Raw genomic sequence first — 23144 nt, 5'->3', positions numbered from 1 at the left:
TGAAAGCCAGATTTGTCATAGTCATAATTACTTTTCTAAACTGTTGAATCAGACTCCCCAGTGCTGCATGAAGCTGGGCTAATTATAAAAGAAACCTCTCACATTTAAAGTTAAATTATTTACAATTTGCTCTTCAAGTAAAGTACAATTCTAGCCATGGATCAGATCATGAAAAAGTTGTCTCAATCACACAGAAGTTATTTAATATAGCATGAAATACACAAAAAGAATTTATTATTTTCCTTAACCATACTATATTCTACTTGCTATTATAGCACAGCTGTAATCCTCAGTTTGAAATCAACTATTTCTGATGGCCAACCACACAAGTCAGCTCCATGATCCCAAAAAAGCTTCAGAGTCCTGCGAGCATTCCTTAAAACTCAGGCAATTAAATACTTACAGAAAATCCCAATATAAGGCAGATACTCTAAAATCCTACCACGATAGCAAGATAGGAACTACAAAAATCACTTCTGAATCCCACAGAAGTATTTCCATACAGCTATCTCAAAGTCCACAGTGTTCACTACAAACAAGAGACACACGCTTACAAGACGTAGAATTGTGCCTCAGCAAGTAGTGGTCATGGAAGCAAGTTCAAACTGTGTTTACTAATTGAACGCAAAGTTCAATGTACTACTCTTCCTGTCTTTCTATTTAATTCCTGAAGTAGTTTAAGTTATTTTTAAGTATTCAAGAGTTACATCAAGTAATATGCACCAGGATGAATAATTGTATGTGCTAAATAAACTAAGTGAAATCACAAATTAGCCTGCTTAGAAATAGGTCAAGAAAAAAATCCTACCTGAAAATGTAAGTAGAATTTCTATTCATCTTTTCATCAGTCACAGTACCAAATACTTATTTGCTAAAAAAAATTAAAAACCTAAAATTAAGTAATTTCTTTCATAGCATTTATGTCTATATTATGAACATTAATTCACTTTATTATGAATATTATGAATGGTATTTTTATTGTAATCAATCTCCTACCTTAATATGATACCAAGCAATATTCTTTTCGTATTCTCTGAAGAAAGTCTCATCCACAGTTACTGGTAAACAGCTTTCTTTGTTAGCAGGAATGGTAAAGAGAAACTATGCCTTTAATTACGGTATAATTCCTGCATCCTAGAACTCACTACTGATAGATGATTTATGTTCAGACACGTCTCAAATTTTCTGAAACACTCGAGCAGTTAGAAGGATGTTCAGCCTGAAATTCTTTAACCGTCTAATCTCAGTATGTGCTATCAGCAACAAGTCTTCAACAAGCTGACAGAAACAAAAGAAATACATACTGAAGACTAAGATGTCATTTTCCCCGAACTTAACATTTATTCTTCAATCTAAAAAAACCCAAAACCCACAAACAGGAGTGTAGAAAATTGTAAAATATTCAAGGGTAAGCAGAAACAAATTTGATCACTTGACATAACTGGCGATGACTTTCTAAAAAAGAAAAACATCATTTATCAGGTCATCTATTAATTATGAAAACATAAATCCTTAGGCAGAATCAGTTCATTTCATCTATTTTGTCAAGCCACCAAATTCACTAGTATGATAAAAGCTGTCAGGCATCTACAGTTCAGGGTGACTATTTTAATTACCAGGAGTTGGTAATCTAGCTGTGACATCAATGTACGTGCACTGAAGCAAGGCTGCCCAGGAAACTTTGAACAATTAATTTTCAAAAATTTCATAGGATCCTCATATTTTTGCTAATACAAAAAAGTATTAGGTTTCGGGGTTTTTTTAAAAACACTTTTGCATTGTCAGATGATCCTTCTTGAGGAAATTCAGGTGATAAACGGCAGAGCAGAAAAAGGTAAATATTCCTACTTGGCTCTTTTTCCCCCTCACCAAATCATTTCAGTGATGCAAATCATTTTCGTAAGTACAGTAAATACATAGGTAGCATAACAACAAACAGCAAAGCATTTACTCAACAACTGAAGAATAATGTATATAACCTGTAGAATAGAGCTGTCAGGCTTGACAAGAAAACACGGTTGCAAAAGGTGCATTTCAGTATGTTGTTTTCATTTATGAACAAAAGTGCGGCTTACTTGACCGTATTCAGCCTACACACGAGATGACAAAGCAAGGGCCAATGACACGGCAATATTGTAACATTTTCTTACGTGAATGTGTCTCACGAAAATAATAAGGTTGGTTTGGTAGTGGTTTTTTAATAGCAGAACAGGTAAACATGATTACTAGCAAGTCTCCTAATCTTACAAATAAGACAAGGAGGAAGAGAATATCTAAGTAACAAGAAACAATTTTCCACTTAGTCATGAGTTGACTCCCTTAAGCTACTTTTCTGCAGTCTTGTCAGAAATTTAAAATAAATCCACATAGAGAAGATATTAAATATCTTCTTGTGAATTTCTGTCACTTGAATCCATTCAGATAGTTAATCCTGCTAAAACTTACTTTCCAAATATACAGTAGTTAGAACCTCTTCTATACATCCACCTAGTAAATGTGATGAGCAGCTACGAATGGCTCTAAGACATCAATCCCCTCTTCCCCCCCCCCTTGAAAAACCCACAAAACCATGACTTCTGCCTGGTTGCAGTAAGAATAGATGTCACATGAACTATCTGAGCTTCCATAAATGCACAAAATGCCTTGGATTTGGGCATGTACCATACTCCAAATACTTCCACATATACAGAAAAGTGCTTTGTGCAAAATAAAACCCAGTGAATTTAAGAAAAAAAAAAAATAGGACTTTTGATCAGTCTTTCTCACAGTCCTCTGGGCTTCTTGCATCTACAGTATACTTTACTTGTTACTTTATAATTTTGACCAAAAGTAAACCTAAAATGAAAATTTTGGAGAGAAAATGGGCTAGACAGACATCATTTGGTATTCTCCCACAGATTTTACTTACTAGTTCTTAAAGAACCTACAGTCCCTACTCCCTATAGAAAAAGGACAAATCACTATTGAGTACAAAACATATAAATACTTTTTCTTAAAATCTGTTCAAAATAAATAAAAACTATTAACAAAATTATTACTTTCCCCTTCAGAAAACAACATACCTGAAGCTAAAATAATTAATATTCTACTGTTGATAGTTTTCTAGATTGCAATGATTCAACAATTATCATTAAAAACCATTCTTTAAGGCAAAAAACCACCCATACTACTACCTTTATGACCAACCACTATAAGTACTTACTTCAAGAAAGCTATCTGGTTTCCTCCCTTGAAAGTCTGATTATAAATGCTTTGAGCTATACTCAGTTATATGTTTTCTTACATTCAGCATGTTCTGTTCTGCTTTCCTCTGCACTAGAATAAAAGCATGGAAGAGAAGACTTAAAAATTATTTTCAAGTGTTGTAAATACTTAACCAGACGATCAGAATGCTCAGATCACCAACGAAGACATGCAAAAAGGATATGCTCATCTTTTCTACAAACTTATCGTGTTCATCTTGTGTTTTAGGGAAATTCTCAATGTCACTTTCTAGACGCTGGATCTGATTGTTCATTGAATCTAGGTTGCTCTTCAGAGTCTGGGCTGAAACTAAGGAAAAAAAAAAGGACAATGAGTAAAAAGCTTCAAGATTCCAGAAAGGGTATCAGAAGGTGAAAAACCAATGTCACTATAAATAGTCTTGAGGACTATTAAGTAGACTCACATTTTTCTGAATTACTGTTCATAAAAATCCTACTCTTCATAAAAATTAAGTGAAAGTATGTAATGTAATATACCAAATCATCACATTTAATGTTGAAATGTCACCACTTAATTCTACCATTAGTTCAGATTATTCAATTGCTATTTAAATTTATTGGTAAAAATTCTAATATTTCATTCTTTTAAATCTAATTCAAAAAATTACAAAGTAACTAAGGTTCAAAGATATTTTACCTTATTAATGCATGCACTTGGTTAAATGAATGATCTTATTAATGCATGTACTCAGTTACAGAAATGGTTTAAGGAATAGACATGGAGAAAGGATCAAATATTTTTCTTTTATTGAAATTAAACTGATTTCTAGAAACCAACATCTGTGAAACCCTCTGTTAAGATCAAAGGTAGAATTGAATAATAAAAGTTACTGTTAATTAAAAAGGACTCACAGTATAGCATCAAAAAAAGAGAGGCTACTCTAAAGAAACACTACTTGCTCTGTCATATAACAATGTAAACCACTATTTGCATTAAACAACCACTAACCAATACATCATGAGAAAAATCTCCACTGGAAACACATCATCACAATTTTGAAGGTGGAGCCACAAAGAAATTCCAGAACTAGATGAGCAGTGACAGAAACTCTGCAGAGAAGCTCCTGGTCAAGTTGTAATATTAAAACAAACTGAACCCGTAATATTGAGTTTCATGACATAATCTATGAAGTCCATTTATCATTCTCAATTTAATCATAAACAGCAGTTTGACAAGCATTTCCTCTTGATTGAAAGATTCATTTTAGAACCAAATTCTATCTTCCGTTGTCTCCTCTTGTATAGCTTACAAATATGTGCTTTCCAGCACAAGCAGCCGAATCTCAACACCACCCTTCCCCAAAGAGCACTGTAACATCTGCACCATTTCACATCCTTCCTCTAAACTGAGTACAGAATATTTCAAGTATACTCTGTTTCAGAGGTGATTTATACTCTACAAACTACTTAATCTTTAGTGACAGTGCATAGAACCCTCTCGTCAGTTCTTAAAAAGTGCCACAAACAACTTTTGATATGTGGAATCAGAGGTGAGAATATCCAGCACATTAACTACTCGAGTAACTGGCCAAGGCAATGCTCCTTATTGACTGCAGGCAGCTGCTCTACAAAGCTAACACTGTAGATCTGCATCCCAGCTAACCCAAGGATTATTTGTGTAGTGAAGATAAGCACGTGATTTTTTTTTTTAAAGGGGTTTCTGCTTTTTATTATTTTTTTGATGGCAAGCCATTTGTCCAAAAGTTGCATAGGGTTTTTTCAAAAGAACAGCTTTTCTTATTTCCTTGTAATTTAAAAAATTGTGCTGTGATGATGTGAGATTAAACAGTAGCAGGAATTTGATTCAAGATGGCTTGAAAAACAGTATATAGGAAATAAAAATCCTGTAAGGAAGCTGTTCCCAGAACAAAATCAATTCTATATTCTTTGTAAGGACCGATTCTTATCAGCCATAACACCACTGATTTAACTTTGCACAAGCACAATCAAATACATAAGGAACCAATACAGCTGTCTATCACAGGCATAATCTTGATTTCATGTTCAATTTTATCTATTTTATTCTGGGTACCAAAGGAACTAATAATCATTTAATCTTCAAATTACAGTGAAACAGCTTTTTAAGCTTAATTCAACTAGGGGAAAAAATAAATAAATCTATACTGACCACAGCATCCTTGTAGCCATTAACATTCAAGAGTTAATCTTGAAATCAACCAGTAAAAAGTAGTCTAAATAATAAACATTATCAAAGATTTTTTGATATTACTGTCAGAAAAGGAACGTACATTTTTGCTTGAAATGAAGACTTTAAATTATTATATTTTATAAGCTGATATGTGGTTGGATAGGGAGACAAACAGCACTGAAGTAAAATGCTAGAACTGAAAAATAAATTAGGAGGATGCAAATGATAATTTTGTTGATAAAAAGAGCAGCAGCTGGTACATAAATGGGCAACATAACAGATAAAGTTTAACTGTTTTCAGCAATTTGAAAATATTTAAATGCATGACCACTTAGCAAGAGTAGTAATTTATTTTTGTCTGACATTTAGAAGTGCAAAGAAATTCAGCAAGCAATGCCAAATAAGAAGTATGAAGGAACTTTACCCAAGCAAGAAGGCTGCATTCAAAAGCTTCCCATAACTTCTATATTCATGCTGAATCATCAAAAACCATTGTAGAATATTCATTTTCATTCACTTTTTTTTGTCTAGCCCAGGCAAATGTACAAGTTGCTGTTCAAATAATTTATGAAGATGCTGTTCTGCTAGACAAGTTTAAAAAAGACTACGTAACAGGAAACATACATATAGACTAGAATAAAATACCTGCATTTCCTCCCATAAAACTGTTTTATTAGAGATTTACCAGTTCAGTAACGTGGAGATCAGGCAACATGAGTACTTTTTACTCTTTCAGGGAAAAGCATGTGAATTTCTTAAAATTCTTGCAAGGTATTCATTTATGAAAGCATAAACTCTATTTGCAGCAAAATGTCATTTCTTTGAAACCATTCTGTAAACGCTCATACTAAAAAGACTATCACTATACTCCTCAAAGCTGGTGATCGCAAGACAAAGGCTTGTTCACCTTCAATTTGTCCATCATTCCACATGAAAATTAGGCATCCCAGTAGAAATAGTCTAAAAATCTACATGAAAAGTAGCATTTGGTTTTCAGTGGCACACAAGCACTGTTCAAGAACCATTACTGGGAAAGCCTCTCTGTAGCAGTAATTACAATACCATTCCATTTAACATTGCAGCAGGAGACAGCAATCAACTAAATCCAGTACACAAATATCTGATTTCAAGAAAGGAACGAGGCAAATACTAAAAAAAAAAAAACCACGAAACAGAAAAAAGAAAACAACCAGCAGCAACAACACCCAGAAAAAAATTCCTCCATAACCCCACACACTCTAGAATGAGCAGTCCCAAAAAAATGATTCAGCCTACAAGAAGCCCAGACATATCTCTGTATTAAGAACCAAGTTAAAATGTTTGCCACATTTCAAAAGTAAAACAAATCAACAGCAATAAACAATCTCTCCACCCTCGGAGCCTTAGAGGACAATTAAGACCCCCACACACACCCATAAGGGAAAGGTCAGCGTTTAAGAAATGGGAAAGTTTGACAAATCAAAATAAAGTCAAATTTGCTGACACGGGGAACAGTGGAGGCAGATGGCATAAACAAATTTAGAAAAGGATTAGACTCATATATAACAGGTCCATAAACAGATATCACAAGGAACAGGCAGGGATGTAATGCTTAATATGTCTGAGAACACATGTGGACGGATGGGGGGGAAACAGACTGGAGGAACTGCAAGGTTCTCCTGAAACAGCAGATCTTGCTGCCAGCACCAGACCGAGCATCAGTGTGGGCCACGGGGCACGTAGTACATTCTTATGCCTTAAGTCAAAAAACACATAAACCCCAAAACCTATACATGGACCATCTTCAAGGCCAAAGAGAGGAGGGAAAAAAAGTAGCAAGATTTCTCAGTCTGTACAAACTGTATCAGACTGGCCCCTTATTTAGCAATAGGAAGAGGCTGGCTTGGAGAGCTGCTGCAGCTCTAAGATGGGAAGAAATAGAGCATCTTTAACACATGTTAACGCGTGTTAACACAAACCACTATAATGAAAGGATTTACAAGACAGGAAAAATTCAATACTAAAATTAAACATCTATGTTTCAACTAACTAAAGCATTATCACACAGATTTACTATTTACACATAGGACTAATATAAACAAGGTGAATATGAAATTATGCATACTAATATACTGTCAGATTATTTTTCATGTCAGTGGAAGACTAATATAAGCATCTAGATTTATCAGTATTCTCTCTACACAAATACTGAATGAAGCTCAGTTAATCGTGCATCATTAAATCTACAACTGATTAAAAAATTTTGTATATTATTATTTATTTATAATAGAAATCCATAGTCATTGAAGAGAAGGCACAATGTCATGTTGACATGAAAGGTGATAATTTTTTTCTTCACTTTACTATTTTCTCTATATTAATTCCTCCTCTGTAAAAAAATCCAATATCCCATCCACTTATTTTGGAGAAAGCAGACTGCACGCTAAGGAAGGCTTAGTGAATGTCTGGTTAGACCACTTTAGTCCTAGAAAAATGCTACAAGCAGTTAATCTCATGTTAATGTCAAATGCTAGCTAGTCCCCACAGTCAAGTTAAGCATTTTATATTTACAGTAATGCAGTAATAGTACCAAAGGACAGATTAATCCTTTCCAAAATAAGATTGCGTCAGACTAAGAGTCCTCCCCTGTAACCAGGGGTGGAATGATACATTTTGATTAGGTGCAGTGTCTCTTGCATAATAAATTCAAAGGGTCTCTGATCACGATGCGAAACAGGGATGGCCATGTGCATGTTTAGTAAAAACTCTGAAGTGAGAGCCAATGATATAAATGACTTCAGTAAGCAAAGGCAAATCCATATTAGGCAAATGAACTAATGGATTTGTAAGTCTAGACAGCATTTGTACCATAACTACATTCTGAGCATACTAATGATTATTTATTTCTTATTGCCTGAGGGCAGTTGGAAGTAGTCTTTCACAAAAGTCTGAAAAACAGTTTGAGGGGAAATGGGTGAGCAAGTACATAATCTGCAGGAATTACAATCATTGATTACTCAACTCATACCACTAAGTTTATATTTAGGAGAATAAATGTTCTGTTCAAGTTAGGTTAACAGTGCCGCCTACAGCCTACTTGAGGATTCTGCGTACCACAGTGTGCATGCGCATCTCAGAATATGCCTGTATATTATATACGTATATATGTACATATACTGTGATAAATCTCTCTTGCAGGTATACATATATTCATATATGTATTTTTTGTGTGACAGATGTACCTTAATATGTATGTCTCAGGCATGTATGTATATGTACATACATTTACGTGTGTGTCTACAAACACACACACATATATATCTGTGCTATATACCATAGTATGCCTGTATCACACAAAACAGCCCATATTTGAAGCTTCATAGCTGAACAGCTTCCAGACTTGAAAGCAGTACAGCTCCCTTTAACATGTTATTTGTGAAATAATTAAGACACCACTATTCATAGCAAAAATGTTTCCTAACACAGCTATACTGTCTACAGGACACAATCTACGATCAAGCTGTCACACTTTGATATACAGATAAACCATTGCGCTAAAAAGGTACATCCAGCATTAGAAGGATGACTCTGAAAAGCATGGTACAGATATGGCTTCGGTCATAAGTCCTCCTCAATACCGGCAGGGAAAAAAACCTGTAGATACCACACACATTTCTTTTATCAGAAACTAGGTCTTCACAACATGCTAGTGTAATAGACCTAGAACAAACTTCAACAGTAAAAAATAACCCTATATTGAAACATTTTTCCCAAGAAGGACACTGAACTTAATCATTAGCAGTTCTGAAGAAACCAGATGAATAGTCAAGACACATGGAATCAAACTCTCAAGATTACATCCACCAAGCCTACTACTGATAACAAGCAAACACTCCTCTGTCCGGATAAACATCATGTGTTTTTTAACAGAACTTAGGCAGAAGTAGTAGTATTGAAAAGTACATTCATACACCAACAGCGTCTAAATTTCAAAGCAGGACCCCAAATACGGCAAAATAAATTAAGTTCATAAGCTCAAAAGAAATGTTAGAAATGCTTAGGAGTGGAGGTTTAAACACCTTGGGATCAAAAGGAAAAAAATAGAGAGTAACCTAACTAGCTAGGGCACATCACCATCCTCTTCCAAAAAAAGGTAAGTTTTCTGACACAGACTATTTATGCTTAACAGTCAATACATCTTGCATAATACACTTTTTTTCCCTGTAAATCTTGTACAGATTTTCCCCTGAATCTTTTACACCAACTCTACCCAAATGGTAACATTTTGTTTATATATTTTGTCAATGTACTGTAAATGAAAACATGTAATTTGAAAAAGCTTTAAAATAGAATTTTTAACAGATACATTTCACACATAGATGTGCATTTGTACTTGTAATTTGCATGCTAAGATTTCATTCACCAGCAGGGTCTCTGCATTTTAGTTGTCTTATCATAGCATTGATATAGAATGGCAAAGGAAGTCAATGACACAGCTATGCTTTATCATTTCAGACTTCTACAGTAGAATCATCTTAGTTAACCAAAGATAAAGCAATTGTGCACTGATTCTATTGCGCTGTCCACTTGCAAGCAGACATGAGCCGCAATTTTAAGATAAGAGCACCTTGTAACAAGTCCAGCCTCAAGTAGCTCTTGGCTTTAAAATTTAATGAGAGATTCAGTATAAGATGCTAATTATCTCTCAGTCTGAGATGATGTTTAATGAGGCATGTATGTGCAGAAACTCTAGATTGCAATATTGTTCTCCATCTATAGAAAGGAAGAACACTTACCAATTCTTCTTGGAGAGAAAAAACCCCACTCCCCCAAACCAAAAAAGAATCACAACCTCAACTGTGATCAAGTCCTAACATCATCACAATACACATTTACACATGTATATATATCTTATCACAGAAAGAAAACAGATATATCTGATAGAATTTAAGGAAAGGATAACAGATTTTAAACACACATCTGGAAAAAACTACACCACATGAGCTAAAGTTATAAAAAACAATTTTTGGGTACAAACAATGAGCAGACTTTCAGCTTCTCAGAACAACAATAACAGCCATCTAAAGTGAGGAAATTTAATTTAAATATTACATGCACAGAAGTGCAAATGCATTTAACAAGCTTGCCTTGACAAGTGAGATAGTGGAGAAAAAAAATAGAAAAAAGAAGAAGAAAACATTGCCTGTTGGGCCTAAAATCAGAAACGTCATAAGCAACATGTCATCTTCTCTCCTCTGTAGCTGAGGAAATTACAAACAGTGTTTATAATCCTGAAACACTCAATATATCCATGGAACAAAAAGAGAAATTTCTGTGGGTAGCTTATGTTTAATAAACATATGTACAGAACTGTACTCTGGTTTTGGGAATGAATCTGGTTGTGTCTGTTCCAGCAATTATGCACAGGTTTTAAGAATAAAAGAGTAATTCTGATGCACATAACTTAAGACACTAAGAATCAATAATAAATGACAGTGCATCAGGACCCCAAAATGTGTTATCACTATCATATTGACATGAGCCAGTTAAAACTCCTTTCTAAAGCACAGCACAGAGTCATTGATCTCCTAAGTGATGTATCAGAACATGAAATCCCTTCCTTTCTTTGGACGGGTCATATTATCCAACTCATTACTGACTCAAAATTGCTTACTTCTTAAGGTTAAATTAATTGGCAGCAAAAGACCAGTTTTCTGAAAAAGAAAAAACTCTGACCTCTTAAGATTCCTTCTGGTTGAATCCTGACAAGTATTAACCATTATTTTTGTGTCCTGCATAAATCTCTGTGTGCCGACCTCCTACTTTCTCTCCTCATGAGCCTTTTCACCTCGCTTTTCAGGTTTACCTCAACTGAGTAAACAATAGTACATTCTAGAATATAATCTTTATAACTGACTTTTCATATTACAATAAAAGTAAAGTCAGTAAACTGACTTTTCATATTACAAATAAAAATCCTTTGGAAAACAAATATCCTAGTTTCAGAAACATAACCACAAGTATTAGAGGTGATCAGTGAGAACAGCAGTGCGTTCAGTAGCATTCTCCTGGCAATGTGGATATCTCTTCCAGAGCACTTAAAAAACTCACCTTACTTTGATGTTAATTTAATTACAAAATCTCAAAAGTTGAGTTAATTTTGAAAACAGAGCTTATAATTACAAAATCAGTATCTATTAAATGAGCACACTGAAGCAAAACTTCTTGGCAAAGGTATGAGGTAAATTGCAAGTGAGGCAAAGGAAAGAAGTGACTGGACTTTTAAGTTCTATAAATTGCATCCAGATTTGCAAGTATTAACTGAATATGCTAAAAAGTCTGCCATGTTTATTTAAAAAGCCGGTATTTTGCACTGTCACTGTTTCTCCATAGTCCAGCTTTGCTTGGTTTGTATATCAAACCAATGCACAGATGCTGTAATTCACTGTGAAGCAGCTATGGCACACTATATTCAGTGATGCACATGTGCAAAAAAAATAAATCACAGAAAATAAGGAATACAAAGAAAGAGAAGGAGTAAAGCTTTTGTAACACAACCTATCTGTTGTTACTAGCAGCTCACTAGAGCAGGTGTTGAACAACTTTGTCCAGCAGACCTCCCTTCAGGTTCTCAACTTGTAACAGGAGTTTGGTCTTTCCCATTAATTCAAGGGCAAGCCATGCTTCCAGAGGTACAACCACCTTTCTTACATCAATGACAGTGCAAATTCAAGAGCAGCTAAGCAGGAAAAGAAAGAAGTAAGTGTTGGTTTGTAGCTTTCACCTCTCTCTAGCGGCTTGTATTAAGGAATTCTAAATGGATTACATAATTCGAGAAGTCATTTAAAGCAGTCTTCAAATCTGAATTGGTTTAACTACAGTAAAAAAATTCTTAAATGCTTTAATTTCTTTAATAAGCAACACCCTATGAGAGTCATTTGGACTATTCTTTAATTTTGCCCTTGATATTTACACTTCAGGGAGAGAAATGGATCCTGAAAATTCATGCCATACAAAATAACTTTGTTTAATGTAGAATCCAAATTGTAGCTTCAAAATGTAGCTTCCGAATTACCACAATTTTGCATATCATTTATTACACATTAGAAGATAGCAACTAAATAAATCCTCAAAATCTTCGCAGACTGGGAAAATTTAGTATGCAATTTTGCAGAGTGTAAGCCAATGAGGAATCCTACTGAGTTTCCAACAGGATCTCTTTCAGAAATTCCATCTTAGAACTACAAAACAAAAACTATCTATGAAGCTTTTGCTTCTCTGTCTTCCTCGCTGATGCTTGTCAATGAAGGAGAACACGTCTGTCGAAAAACTTTTAATGAGATGATGCATAAGCTACCGTCAATATGGCGATGCTATATGCAAATACCGGAGTGTTCTTAAAAGGAAGAAAGTCTTCTAGTATTTGATGTACCTAACTGTGTATTTACTACATTCAGAAAAACACATTGTGAGACTTTCTGACATTTCAATATTGCAGTTTATGTGAATGAAAAGAATGATAGAAGTTACTATACAGTGCAACATTGACTTTTGATTATGATGCAAAATGCCAACTTCAGATTCTATTATGGAGAGAAAAGTCACAGATGCAGGCATTAAATTTCTCATGCCAGAAGGCATTGTCTATTTTATATCCACTAATGTGCCAGATTGGGCAAAATCTGTTTCAGCAATTTAAACTGTGCAAGGTAGAAAATACTGCAGATCTCTTTGTAAAAACACAGTTTCTTCTACTGCAATGAACTATAAAACTTTTGTTTGACAGAAAAATGACTATACTTGTGAGTATGTTTTAAATCGCTATACTTTAAAGCAACAATGGCACAGAATGTTTTGAAATATTTTCCCCACTCTAAAATTATGGCATTAAATCACAGTGAAGCACCTGCACAGAATTTAAAAATTAATATTTTCTTACAGTATTTGTAATAATATATTAAGTATATACATATTTGCATTCCACAGTGCTTCTGATTGCTAATGTCCTTTCCAGAGAGATGCCTCAACCATCAGAACCATATGCTTGCAAATTAAAGAAATAATTTTTCTGTGTCAACATGAGTGAGAAGTCTGTGCTCCTGTCATTAGTACTTTCTAGTCTACTACACAAATATAATTCACCTCCCCCAAGGCATCTTTTACTTGATTTTACTCAGAATGCTCTGTGTTTCTTTTAACAATGCTTTAAAAGAATTATTAAGAGGTGTACCTTTATATCAAGCACAGAATTCTGTATGTTAAGCACTGGAAAAATCCCTCATTATTGCTGAAAGAGACTTTATTATCTATACTGCATTCACAGTTAAGCTCAGCCCTTCACTTGGAGTTTAGCTGTTTTCACAAGTCCTACACAACTGCTCAGCTAAACCCAAACCCCATACTCTGTCAATACATACAAGGTATCACTTTACCTTGTCCAACATGGTAGGAGAACACATAGAACGGCCAATCGTCAACTACAGACAACAGCATTCTACACCCACTCGTTTCTGAAGTAAACACCAGTGGGGCAACACAAGCTCGCAAAACTTCGTATGACTCTACACTGCCTAGTAACTCCCACTCTTGGCAGACAAAGCAAGCAGGTAATGTAAGTATGCCAAGAAATGTTAAACTTAGGAGGAGCTGGACACAATGTTCAACTGATAAAAATATGGTTATCTTTTAAATACAGGCATGATGTTTAAACCATGAACTGTGATTTATAACTCTTGCTGTTGTAGAATCTGAAATTAAGTTACTATAAAATACGTGGCTAATGCTCCTCCTCTTAATTTTGTGTGTTACGTATTTCTTTTTTTATGATTTCTAGGAGGCTTGACACTCAGAGGAGTTTCAAGTTAAAAGAAATACATATCTTTTCTAAGGAATTCCAAACTATACTTTTTACAACATGACTTTGTCTAGAAATCCCAGACTTGTTATCTGACTTCAGTAAGGTACCTCTAAGTTTTGACTGAACCTGCAGAAAGAGATAGGAATTTGTCAAGTATTTAATAAAATCACATCTTATAAGATAGTAAGAACAAATACCATGAAAGGCAGCAACTGGAATAACAAGTGAACAAGGAAGAAATTTGAAAAAAGGGCTTTGCATAGTTTCAACAGCAGGGGAACAAGAGGAAGATGCTGCAGACTGGAGGAAGGTAAGCGAATATCACTTCCATCAAAGAGTCCACTTTGTCACAATCTTATTTTTTAATTGGTTTTCCTTTCATACAGTCTGCTTCAAGTAAGAAGGAATACTTTTCCACTAATCTCTTGATACTTAATCAGTCTGACCTTTGCTTATACTTTCCAGAATAAAACTGTTTCCTAATTTATTTTTACTTTTCATAAACCTCTAGGTTGATCTTCCATCTTTAAAAAGATCACATATTTTATTATACCTAATATCAGATTATTGAAGATTTTAGTACATGCATGGGCAGTTCATCTAATCCCATTGACCTTTTCATATTAAAATCCAGTTTTATGTTTTATCTGCTATTTGTTAAAAAAAAATAAATCATCCATTGTTCAGAAGCTGGTTCTTTATTCTTATATGAAAATTAAAGCAAAACAAGACTTTATTTTTATTTATATGGAACTGAGAAAATGCACCCAAGATTTAAAAGAAGCTGAACATGAAGTGTCTTGTATTTGGAATTTTATGCACAGTTCAAACTACGAGGCTGCCTTCTGCCTAAAAATTAAGAAGCATACATCTCAAGTAATCAGACTGTCACCTGTTTAGCTCACATTTCCTTATTTAAAATTCAGACAGAGATAATATTTGCTGGTAGATTTCCTTCTATCTGATGTATAACTAACTGATGGTAATGCCCTCATGTCTGTAGCCAATTTATTCCAAAAGAAGCCTCCTACAGGAAAAATAAACCTAACTGTCCATCCCTGAAACCACTGGCTTATAAAAAACCAAACAATAAATAGGAAGTGAAAGTCTTCTCTTCCACACAAAGCATGTTAACTTCCTACACAGAAAAAGTGACCACGTGACAGAGCAGATGAACATTACAGTTAAACAAAAACCAAAAAGTACCATGGGGAACAACTGAAGCAAGTTGCACAAATCACATTTATTCTGCCAAAAATCTGCTTTGTTACAGAAAGCAAAGAAGGACTAGAAGGGAAGTTTTGGTCATTAAAAATGAACAGTAATTTATGCTTCTGATAAGAAGTCAGAGCTGTTTATAGGAAACATAATAAGCTTTTATGTTACAATATGAAACAAATTTAACTGCAATAAAATCTTTTTCATACATATTCTAAGCATTAGGATTATTAGTGACTTTGCTGCCATTAATATGCTTTCTCTCTTTTGGATGCTATAGCTTAACTAAACTGTACTAACTCTTTTGGTTTAATCCCTCAAGACAACTTACAGAACATCAGAGGCTTTGCATCAAACTATAAAAATCTCAAACCTGCAGGGTAAAGTGTTAGCCACAGGAGAAAATTAATAAAAGATCATCAAATGTGCCTGGTAAACCATAAGGCTTTGTAAAGAATTTAACAAGAGATGCAAGAAGAAAAAGATTAAACTTAAAAAAAAAAAAAAGAATATAACAACAACAAAACACCTCCAGAAAAGAATTATCAAGTGATAGAAAACATTTCTGGAATTTAAACAAGATGACAGACTGCTATTTGCATAAATAAAATTAATCACTATGTTACTCTATCATAGATCCTTGTAAACACACTGTCCAGACCAGTGACATTTACTGGGTAAGGTTGGCAGAGAAAAGAAAAACAAAACCAAAACAAATCAGTTTAAGGAAGTTATCTGACTCCATATCAGAAGCTGGGAACAAACAACACTGACAGCAAACAGCAAAATTTATAGTAACTGTAAAAATTCTTTGTGTAATAGCCATAGTAGTGCTCAGATATAAGTAGCCAGCTGTACACTGCTTAAGCATGCACCTTTATTTATATATATGGTGTGTGTGTATATATATTTTATACATATGGTACATTCAAGATGGTAATGTACAAGTTCTCTCTTCAGTCTCTATACTGCCTTCAAACACAATACCATCCCCAACCCTACATAGGCAGATCAGTTCCATTTTGTCAACAGGCATTCACGCCAATGAAGTATTCATTATCTAAGAGGAAAGTGAAGCACGGAGACATTTCATCAATACAAATAAAATTCAGTTTATATGCAGAAAAAAAACCCATGGAAAGGTACTTGCAAAGTTTGAGAAATGGCAAAAAAGTTGTACGACAAAGACAATTCACATAAGTTTGTGAATAAGTCTGAGATGAAACAATAGTAAAGTTAGGTTGATTGATGAACTATTCCCCAAGTCCTTGGGGAAATAAGAGTTCTGCCCTCATTAGGCTGAAGCTTAAGATAGAAGATGACAAACTGAAAAAAAATGATGGCCTAATTAAAAAAGTATCTAACAGCTAACCACTGAACTGAAGACAGACACTGACTGATAACACTGAAAAAAAGGAGATAACAATTTGCAAGCGAAAAACTGGATAGAGCTAGCAGAAACTTGTATCCAACTTCTTTTCCCCCTCTTTTTCCCTTCATATTCTTGTGGTTTCGAAAGTATTTATGGTCTGATGATTAGTAACGCCCAAAATAAAACAACTTGCGTTATCTTCATCAACCACTATGACATAGCCTTTGCTCTCCATAGCTAACAAGGTCATCAAGAAGCACAGCGCATCTCACATTAAAAGAAATCCAGAAACAAATGAATAAAGTTTTCTATCAGATTCACCAGGCTATACTGTTGACTGACCAAGAATCAAATCAGTATTAATCATTGACTGTACAGTATAATTAAACTGTATATTTCATATACAGTCTGGCAACTTTAGAAACCAATTTGTTTTTCTCCATTCAGGTGTTAAATCAAGTGTTAAAATGAGAAACATACTGTGCATGTACACACACACGTGAGTGTTCACTTTCAAGCAACAAGACTTCAAAGACTCAGTGGTAACTAGACATCATCATTATACTGCTTATTCAACTTCTGATATGTGATTTTGAAAGTACTTCACTGAAATATGCTGTATTATTTCCAAAACTTACTGCAGAAAGAAGTTACTTGATTACTGTTTTTCCCCTCCTTACTTTTTGTCAGGTCAATAAATACCGGAAAAGCAAAATCCACGTGGATTATCAATGCTTACAGGTTACATAATCCTAGAATCTAAAATGAAATGTTGGAAGTATTTTATGTCACAGTAAACAGCTATTACCTTTAGGTGTTTCATCTATTTGCTCACCTTTACTTGCACTCTCAACGTGCTGCAGTTCATCTGGAAATTTTAAGATGTCCCGGTAATTCTCCTCACAGATTTCTGCTAGAAAATGCAATAGGGTTGTTTTCTGATCTGATGATTTAGTATCTCGTATCTAAAAAGTGAACACAGGAGAAAACAAAAAAACCCAAAACTTTTAAGTAAAAATGTTTAAATAAAGGGAACATTGCAGATGTCAACTCATTAACAAAAAGTTACTTACACTGGCTGCCTGCAAAGAAAACAAATTATTTAAAAAATTAAATTTCTGCAACGCTTTATAACTTCAGATTACAAAGGGAATCTATCCCTATGCTATATTTTTAAAGAATAATTAGTATGCTCAGAACAAAACCTGAAGACAGTCCATAAGGTTCTGAGATTTTTGCAACAGCAGTTCAAAATGCTTGCTGTGATAAAAAAAAAAATAAATAGCTGTGAACAGAGATTAAACAGAACAGAATTTAGTTGATTCCTTCAATGCCCCCCTCTGCCAGATTTCCAAAGGAACCCCTCTGACATCCAGCACAGCTGGACAGCATGCTAAAAGTCAGAATTTGCTCTTTTACCAGTCAAGTTAAAGAAACTCCTGGTTGTAAACCCACAATTTTTTACTGAAGCAAAACCTAAAACATGCTGCTTTATCCTGAAGCCTTTCAGACAAATTCTATACAGAGATATGAAATAAATGCACCCCGCCTTACTGGAATACAAAATGACAATGGAAAAGCAAAAGTAATCCTAACTGCCAGTAAAAGAAAACTAATACATCCTGGTTTATTTCTTAAAAGCTGCACAAAAATTGTGCACAGTGTGAAGAAATAGATAATTGCGTATTTAGTGCTCTGAAATAAACCAGCCCTCTTGAAGGCGAGAAGATCCTCTGTTGTCCATTAACCTAAGTGCATTAACTGCTAGAATCAGTTTATTATTAAAAAAAAAAAAAATCTGAAATAATTGTTAAAATACAAGGCTTGTGGCAAATTTCCAAGTGAACATGAATACTTGTGGCTAAATCCCATGGCAGAGTGCATGGCAAAGGAACATCATGAACTTAACAGAAGGAGAAAATTTAGTTTCTCCATTTCTATGCAGATATAAAGAATGAGCATATGAGTTGAAGATTTAGTGGAAGTAGAGATTACCCCTTATTTACAGAGGCAACAGAGAGAGTAGGTGTGTGCAAGAGTCTGAGATGAGTGCACTTCAGTTTTTATAGAGAATTAGTATTACAAGTGTATCTACAACTTTTTTAAACTGCATTTTACTAAATCATCTAGTACAGTTCTTATACAGAAGTAAGCTACAACATACACAACAAATGAAATCAAGGATTTATTTAAGAAGAATACATAAATGTGTGTGCAAAATCTCCTATTTGTTTTCTCATTCTCTAAATCACTAGAAGTTCTAATTCTATAATCCTCATGACAGGCTTGCCATCGATGTTCAATTTAATACAGGCCTTTCAGCTTTAAGGATTACCCTGTTAAGAATAAATGAGTGTGGTCGAAAAACAGGCTTTTAAAAATATAAGGTATTTAGGCAATTAAGAATGCAATTTAATTCATACCGATTCGGTGATTAAAGACTAAACAATGCTCAGTAATGGTATGCAGTTAAAAGGTTTTAATGCCTTACGTACATAGAAGTTTTTCCAACTTGAAAAAAACCCATAGATTTAGTGGCTAAACATCTGCATGGTAAAAAGAAATTGCATTTCAATTTGTCTGTGAACAAGAACTGTGGGATTTGCAGTCTTTGAGCTCTCTGACATCATCAAGTGGATAAAGCTTCCCCCTGCCCCCCCCCCAAAATGGACAAAATTATTTTGCCTTCAGATTATAACAGAAACACGTTTTGTCACCAACAGTAACATCGTATTAACAAGAGTTAATATTAGCACCTGGTGGGTTGTCTAAGACCTGTAGAAAACAGTCATCAGATTTTAACCATCTGTGTCAAATTCACTTCTTTGGCCCAATCAAGAAACACATCTCAACTACATTCATCCCCATTTTCAATAGCTAAGAGACACAATGGGTAACATGTGGCTCTGGTCTTTAGAATCAATATATCTACTTTAAAAATCAAGTTCTAAGCATACTAATATAATGAGAAGATAAGGAAAATAGGTGGGTTTTGAATGTAGTTAGGCAGATATTATTTAAATATAAAAATAGAAATGGAAGACAGGAACTGGAACGCTAATAGCAGCATGGCTGTGTCTTTACATTCTCTGTATTCACAGACTATAATCGTATTGAGGGTAAATTTTTTTGTCTCCTCTCTCTTTATTCTTGGGCACATTTTAACAGTTTTTATTTTAAGGGAAAGACTTTTATGTGTATTTTGAATTAAAAAGTCGTATTTTAAGAAAGTGAAATTTGTTTTTCTTGTATCCAGTTAAATACAAAGTCAACTTTGTGGTACTATTATTTTCCTTCAGCATAAAGCTAAACTGTCCTTTGATATGCAAGAGTTCTGGAACATGGCAAATAAAATACACTTAGGGCCTCCGTTGCATTAAAATGTTAATAAACAGAAAATCAAGACTAAGTATCTAGTTTCTCATCAAAAGAGTACTATTTAAAAAAACAACTTGGGCATTGACTTCTCAACTAAAGAAATGTCTTACTCAGGTTAGCAGAAAGAGCAAAACATTAAAAAAAAATCATTATTTTTTCCCCTTTCTTTTCATTCCTTGCACTTTTACTCATTACTTTCACAGCTGATAACTGAAACTGATTCACAGTAAATAGTGATTAGAACTTTTTTTTTTTTTAAATATGGTGTCTCTTAAATACATTTTAACAGACAATTCAATTAGAAACATACACTTCAATAAAATATTCTATGGGCTCTAAATTCCAAGTGATATTATGGGTTTCTATAGGAGCACAAAAGGAAAAGTGACATCCATTTCACAGTCTAATTAAGCGTTCCAGCCTCACAACTGCACGTATGCACAGGCATAGGCCAGCGCAAAACAACAGGTGGACTGTGCAAAGGGTGACATCTTTAGAAGTAGCCAGAATTTCCTTGCTAGTGGCCGAGATATGTTAAACAAAAAACAAAACCACATAAAATGGATTTTAAAGGATTTTGCCTATTATATACTGAACACAAGTTTGTGAATCCTAAAAATCCCGGTCTTTCAAGTGTTTTTTGTGTTATGTCCTCTGTTATTTTCATCCCTTTGAATCTCAGAGCATTAGCATATTAGAGAAATCATACTAGTTCCCTGAGACTTGGTAAATGAACAAAGCTCACCAACAGTAATAGAATCACCATTTGGAATACATATAATTGCTTTACTTCTACATCTTTAGTAGTGTTAACACACTGGAACATGAAAGCTTTTATAGAGCAGTGCCTGTATATATGGCATTTGCAAAACATTAACAATGCATGTCACTGACAGTTTTCAAATTCTATTGATTTTTACGGAAGACACTGACACTGCAGTGTTAACATTTTTAAATACAGGTTTTGATTTTATGGCCTTTCTTTATCTGAGAGAAAGAATATGGGAATAACACATTTAGTAAAAACAGACCCAAACACTCAGCAGATCACTGTAGGCTTCAGAAAGCAGCTTCCCGCTGAATGTGGAAGCATCAGTTTGAGTGGTCTATACTATCAGACTCATCGCTTGGGGAAGGATTAAAGACTAATATGCATAGAACATAATACTTGCAGCACACCCATTCAAATCAAGTAATAAACAGAGTACGATGTTTAGGTCTGTAGTTCAGAAATAACATCAATATAATAAAAATCTTCTTTACATGTAGGATCTTAGTAAAGCACTTAAAACACACAAATCATACTATAACCCACTTGCAGATTATTTACTTTTTTCCCCGGGTACTTCTGGATTATGTTTTCAGGTGTGAGGGTTAAAAGTGATAGCCAACGTAAGGAAAAAAAAAAAGAGAGTATGTTTTAACTAGTACTAGAGTGACATTTCATTATTATAGCTATAAAAAAATAATTCTATTGATTTTTATGAGATTATATAACTTTTCATATCCTAAAAATCTTTCCCACCTTAATAGAAAAGGGGCTGATAGAGAATTAATAAGTGTACACTAGTCAGTAATACTCAAACTAGATTAACAGCCTGTCTTGTATTATTTGCACTATGAACAAGAAGGGACATAATATTACTTACTACATAAAACAGACATTGATCCAGATAGAATACTACAAAAGCTTCATTAAAACAGAGGGATGCTTGCTGTTAGTCTTTACATTAATCCATCACAAAAAGAACAGAAGTTGTACCCTACATATGCCTAAAGCAAACCTCTCTTCTTTCAATTAAATTTCTGTCTAGCATAACTTTATAGAACTATGAGGGTTCTCCTGTCCTTGATCAGAGATAGTAATTGCTGCAACCAGGAGTTCAGAATAGCAGTTGGATCATTCGTACATATTAATCAAAGGCAACAACTGGTAAAAAGATTTACCTTTAGTGAATTACTACAGCAGCCTCTTTGAACTTTTCTTTACTTTTTCTGCCATATTTATATTTTCACAGAGCACTTAATACTTAGGCAATCATGAATGGTCTAGTGCATACATCAGAGCCGCTGCTACTGCTTGCCAGTCTGCATACAGCACATGAATTCTAATGCTGATCTCTCTTATTTGAACAAAATTAAGTCCTCTGTCTTCTGCCAAAGGTTGTTTACAAATCATTTCTTTCTTCAATAACATCATACACTGCAATATAACATCCAGAAAAATAATCTGTTTTTAAGGAATTGCAATTACTATACAGGCATTAGCTTTTTAGCTATGACCAGACAGGTTTGAATTCATGCTTTCTTTTATCATGTTTTAATAAAAGTTGTTACACAATAGCAGATTTCTGTGTACAAAACCACCAGCTCTATTTTAAGAACATTTATTTTACAAAAACAAACATTTATCCCAGATCAATACCTGCCTTTTTTTCTTTTCTTTGGATCATATAACATAAGTACTGCATCTACTAAACAGACAATTAATTCTAAGATTGTTCAAGGATGACAAAAAAAAAATCAATAAAAAAATCAGGTGTTTTTGAAAAGCGGATTTGTCACTTTAGGACACCTCATCATTAAAATAACTCTGCTTTCCATGTGTGTTCTGCAAACAGAAATGTATACACATAGCTGTGTGTTCTACATTGCTGACAGCTGGCCAAAAAAAAAAAAAAAAGAAAAAAGTAAAAACTCTCTTATCATGGGCAGAAATCCCACTGACATTAAAGATAGTTTAAGTTAGTGGTCTATAAAAGAAAAGAAACAACCAAACTAAAAACTTACAAACATCAAGGCTTTTAAAATCATTGATCGAATATCCACTGGTTTCATTCCCCTTACCCTAATATGTTTTCTGAGACTTAAATCCTTGTCCTTGGGTAAAACATCAACATAGAGTAAAGAGCAGCTAAAAACTAACAC

At 34.2% G+C, this 23144-nt stretch overlaps 1 protein-coding gene across 1 annotated transcript in view; it reads right to left on the bottom strand.

Moving 5' to 3' along the window:
• Positions 1 to 23144, bottom strand: part of DIAPH2 (diaphanous related formin 2) — a 245612-nt gene that overhangs the window by 121876 nt on the left and 100592 nt on the right. The window contains exons 23-24 of the mRNA XM_075763093.1: positions 17674 to 17803; positions 3429 to 3552 (exon numbers count right to left, since the gene is read on the bottom strand). Of these exons, the coding sequence (XP_075619208.1) occupies positions 3429 to 3552; positions 17674 to 17803 (254 nt within the window). The remainder of the gene's footprint in view (positions 1 to 3428; positions 3553 to 17673; positions 17804 to 23144) is intronic.

Source organism: Balearica regulorum, chromosome 11, assembly GCF_011004875.1.
Source record: "Balearica regulorum gibbericeps isolate bBalReg1 chromosome 11, bBalReg1.pri, whole genome shotgun sequence".
Taxonomy (NCBI): Eukaryota; Metazoa; Chordata; class Aves; order Gruiformes; family Gruidae; genus Balearica; species Balearica regulorum.
Note: the sequence above shows the minus strand (reverse complement) of the source record. Positions and strands in the feature narration are given on the sequence as shown.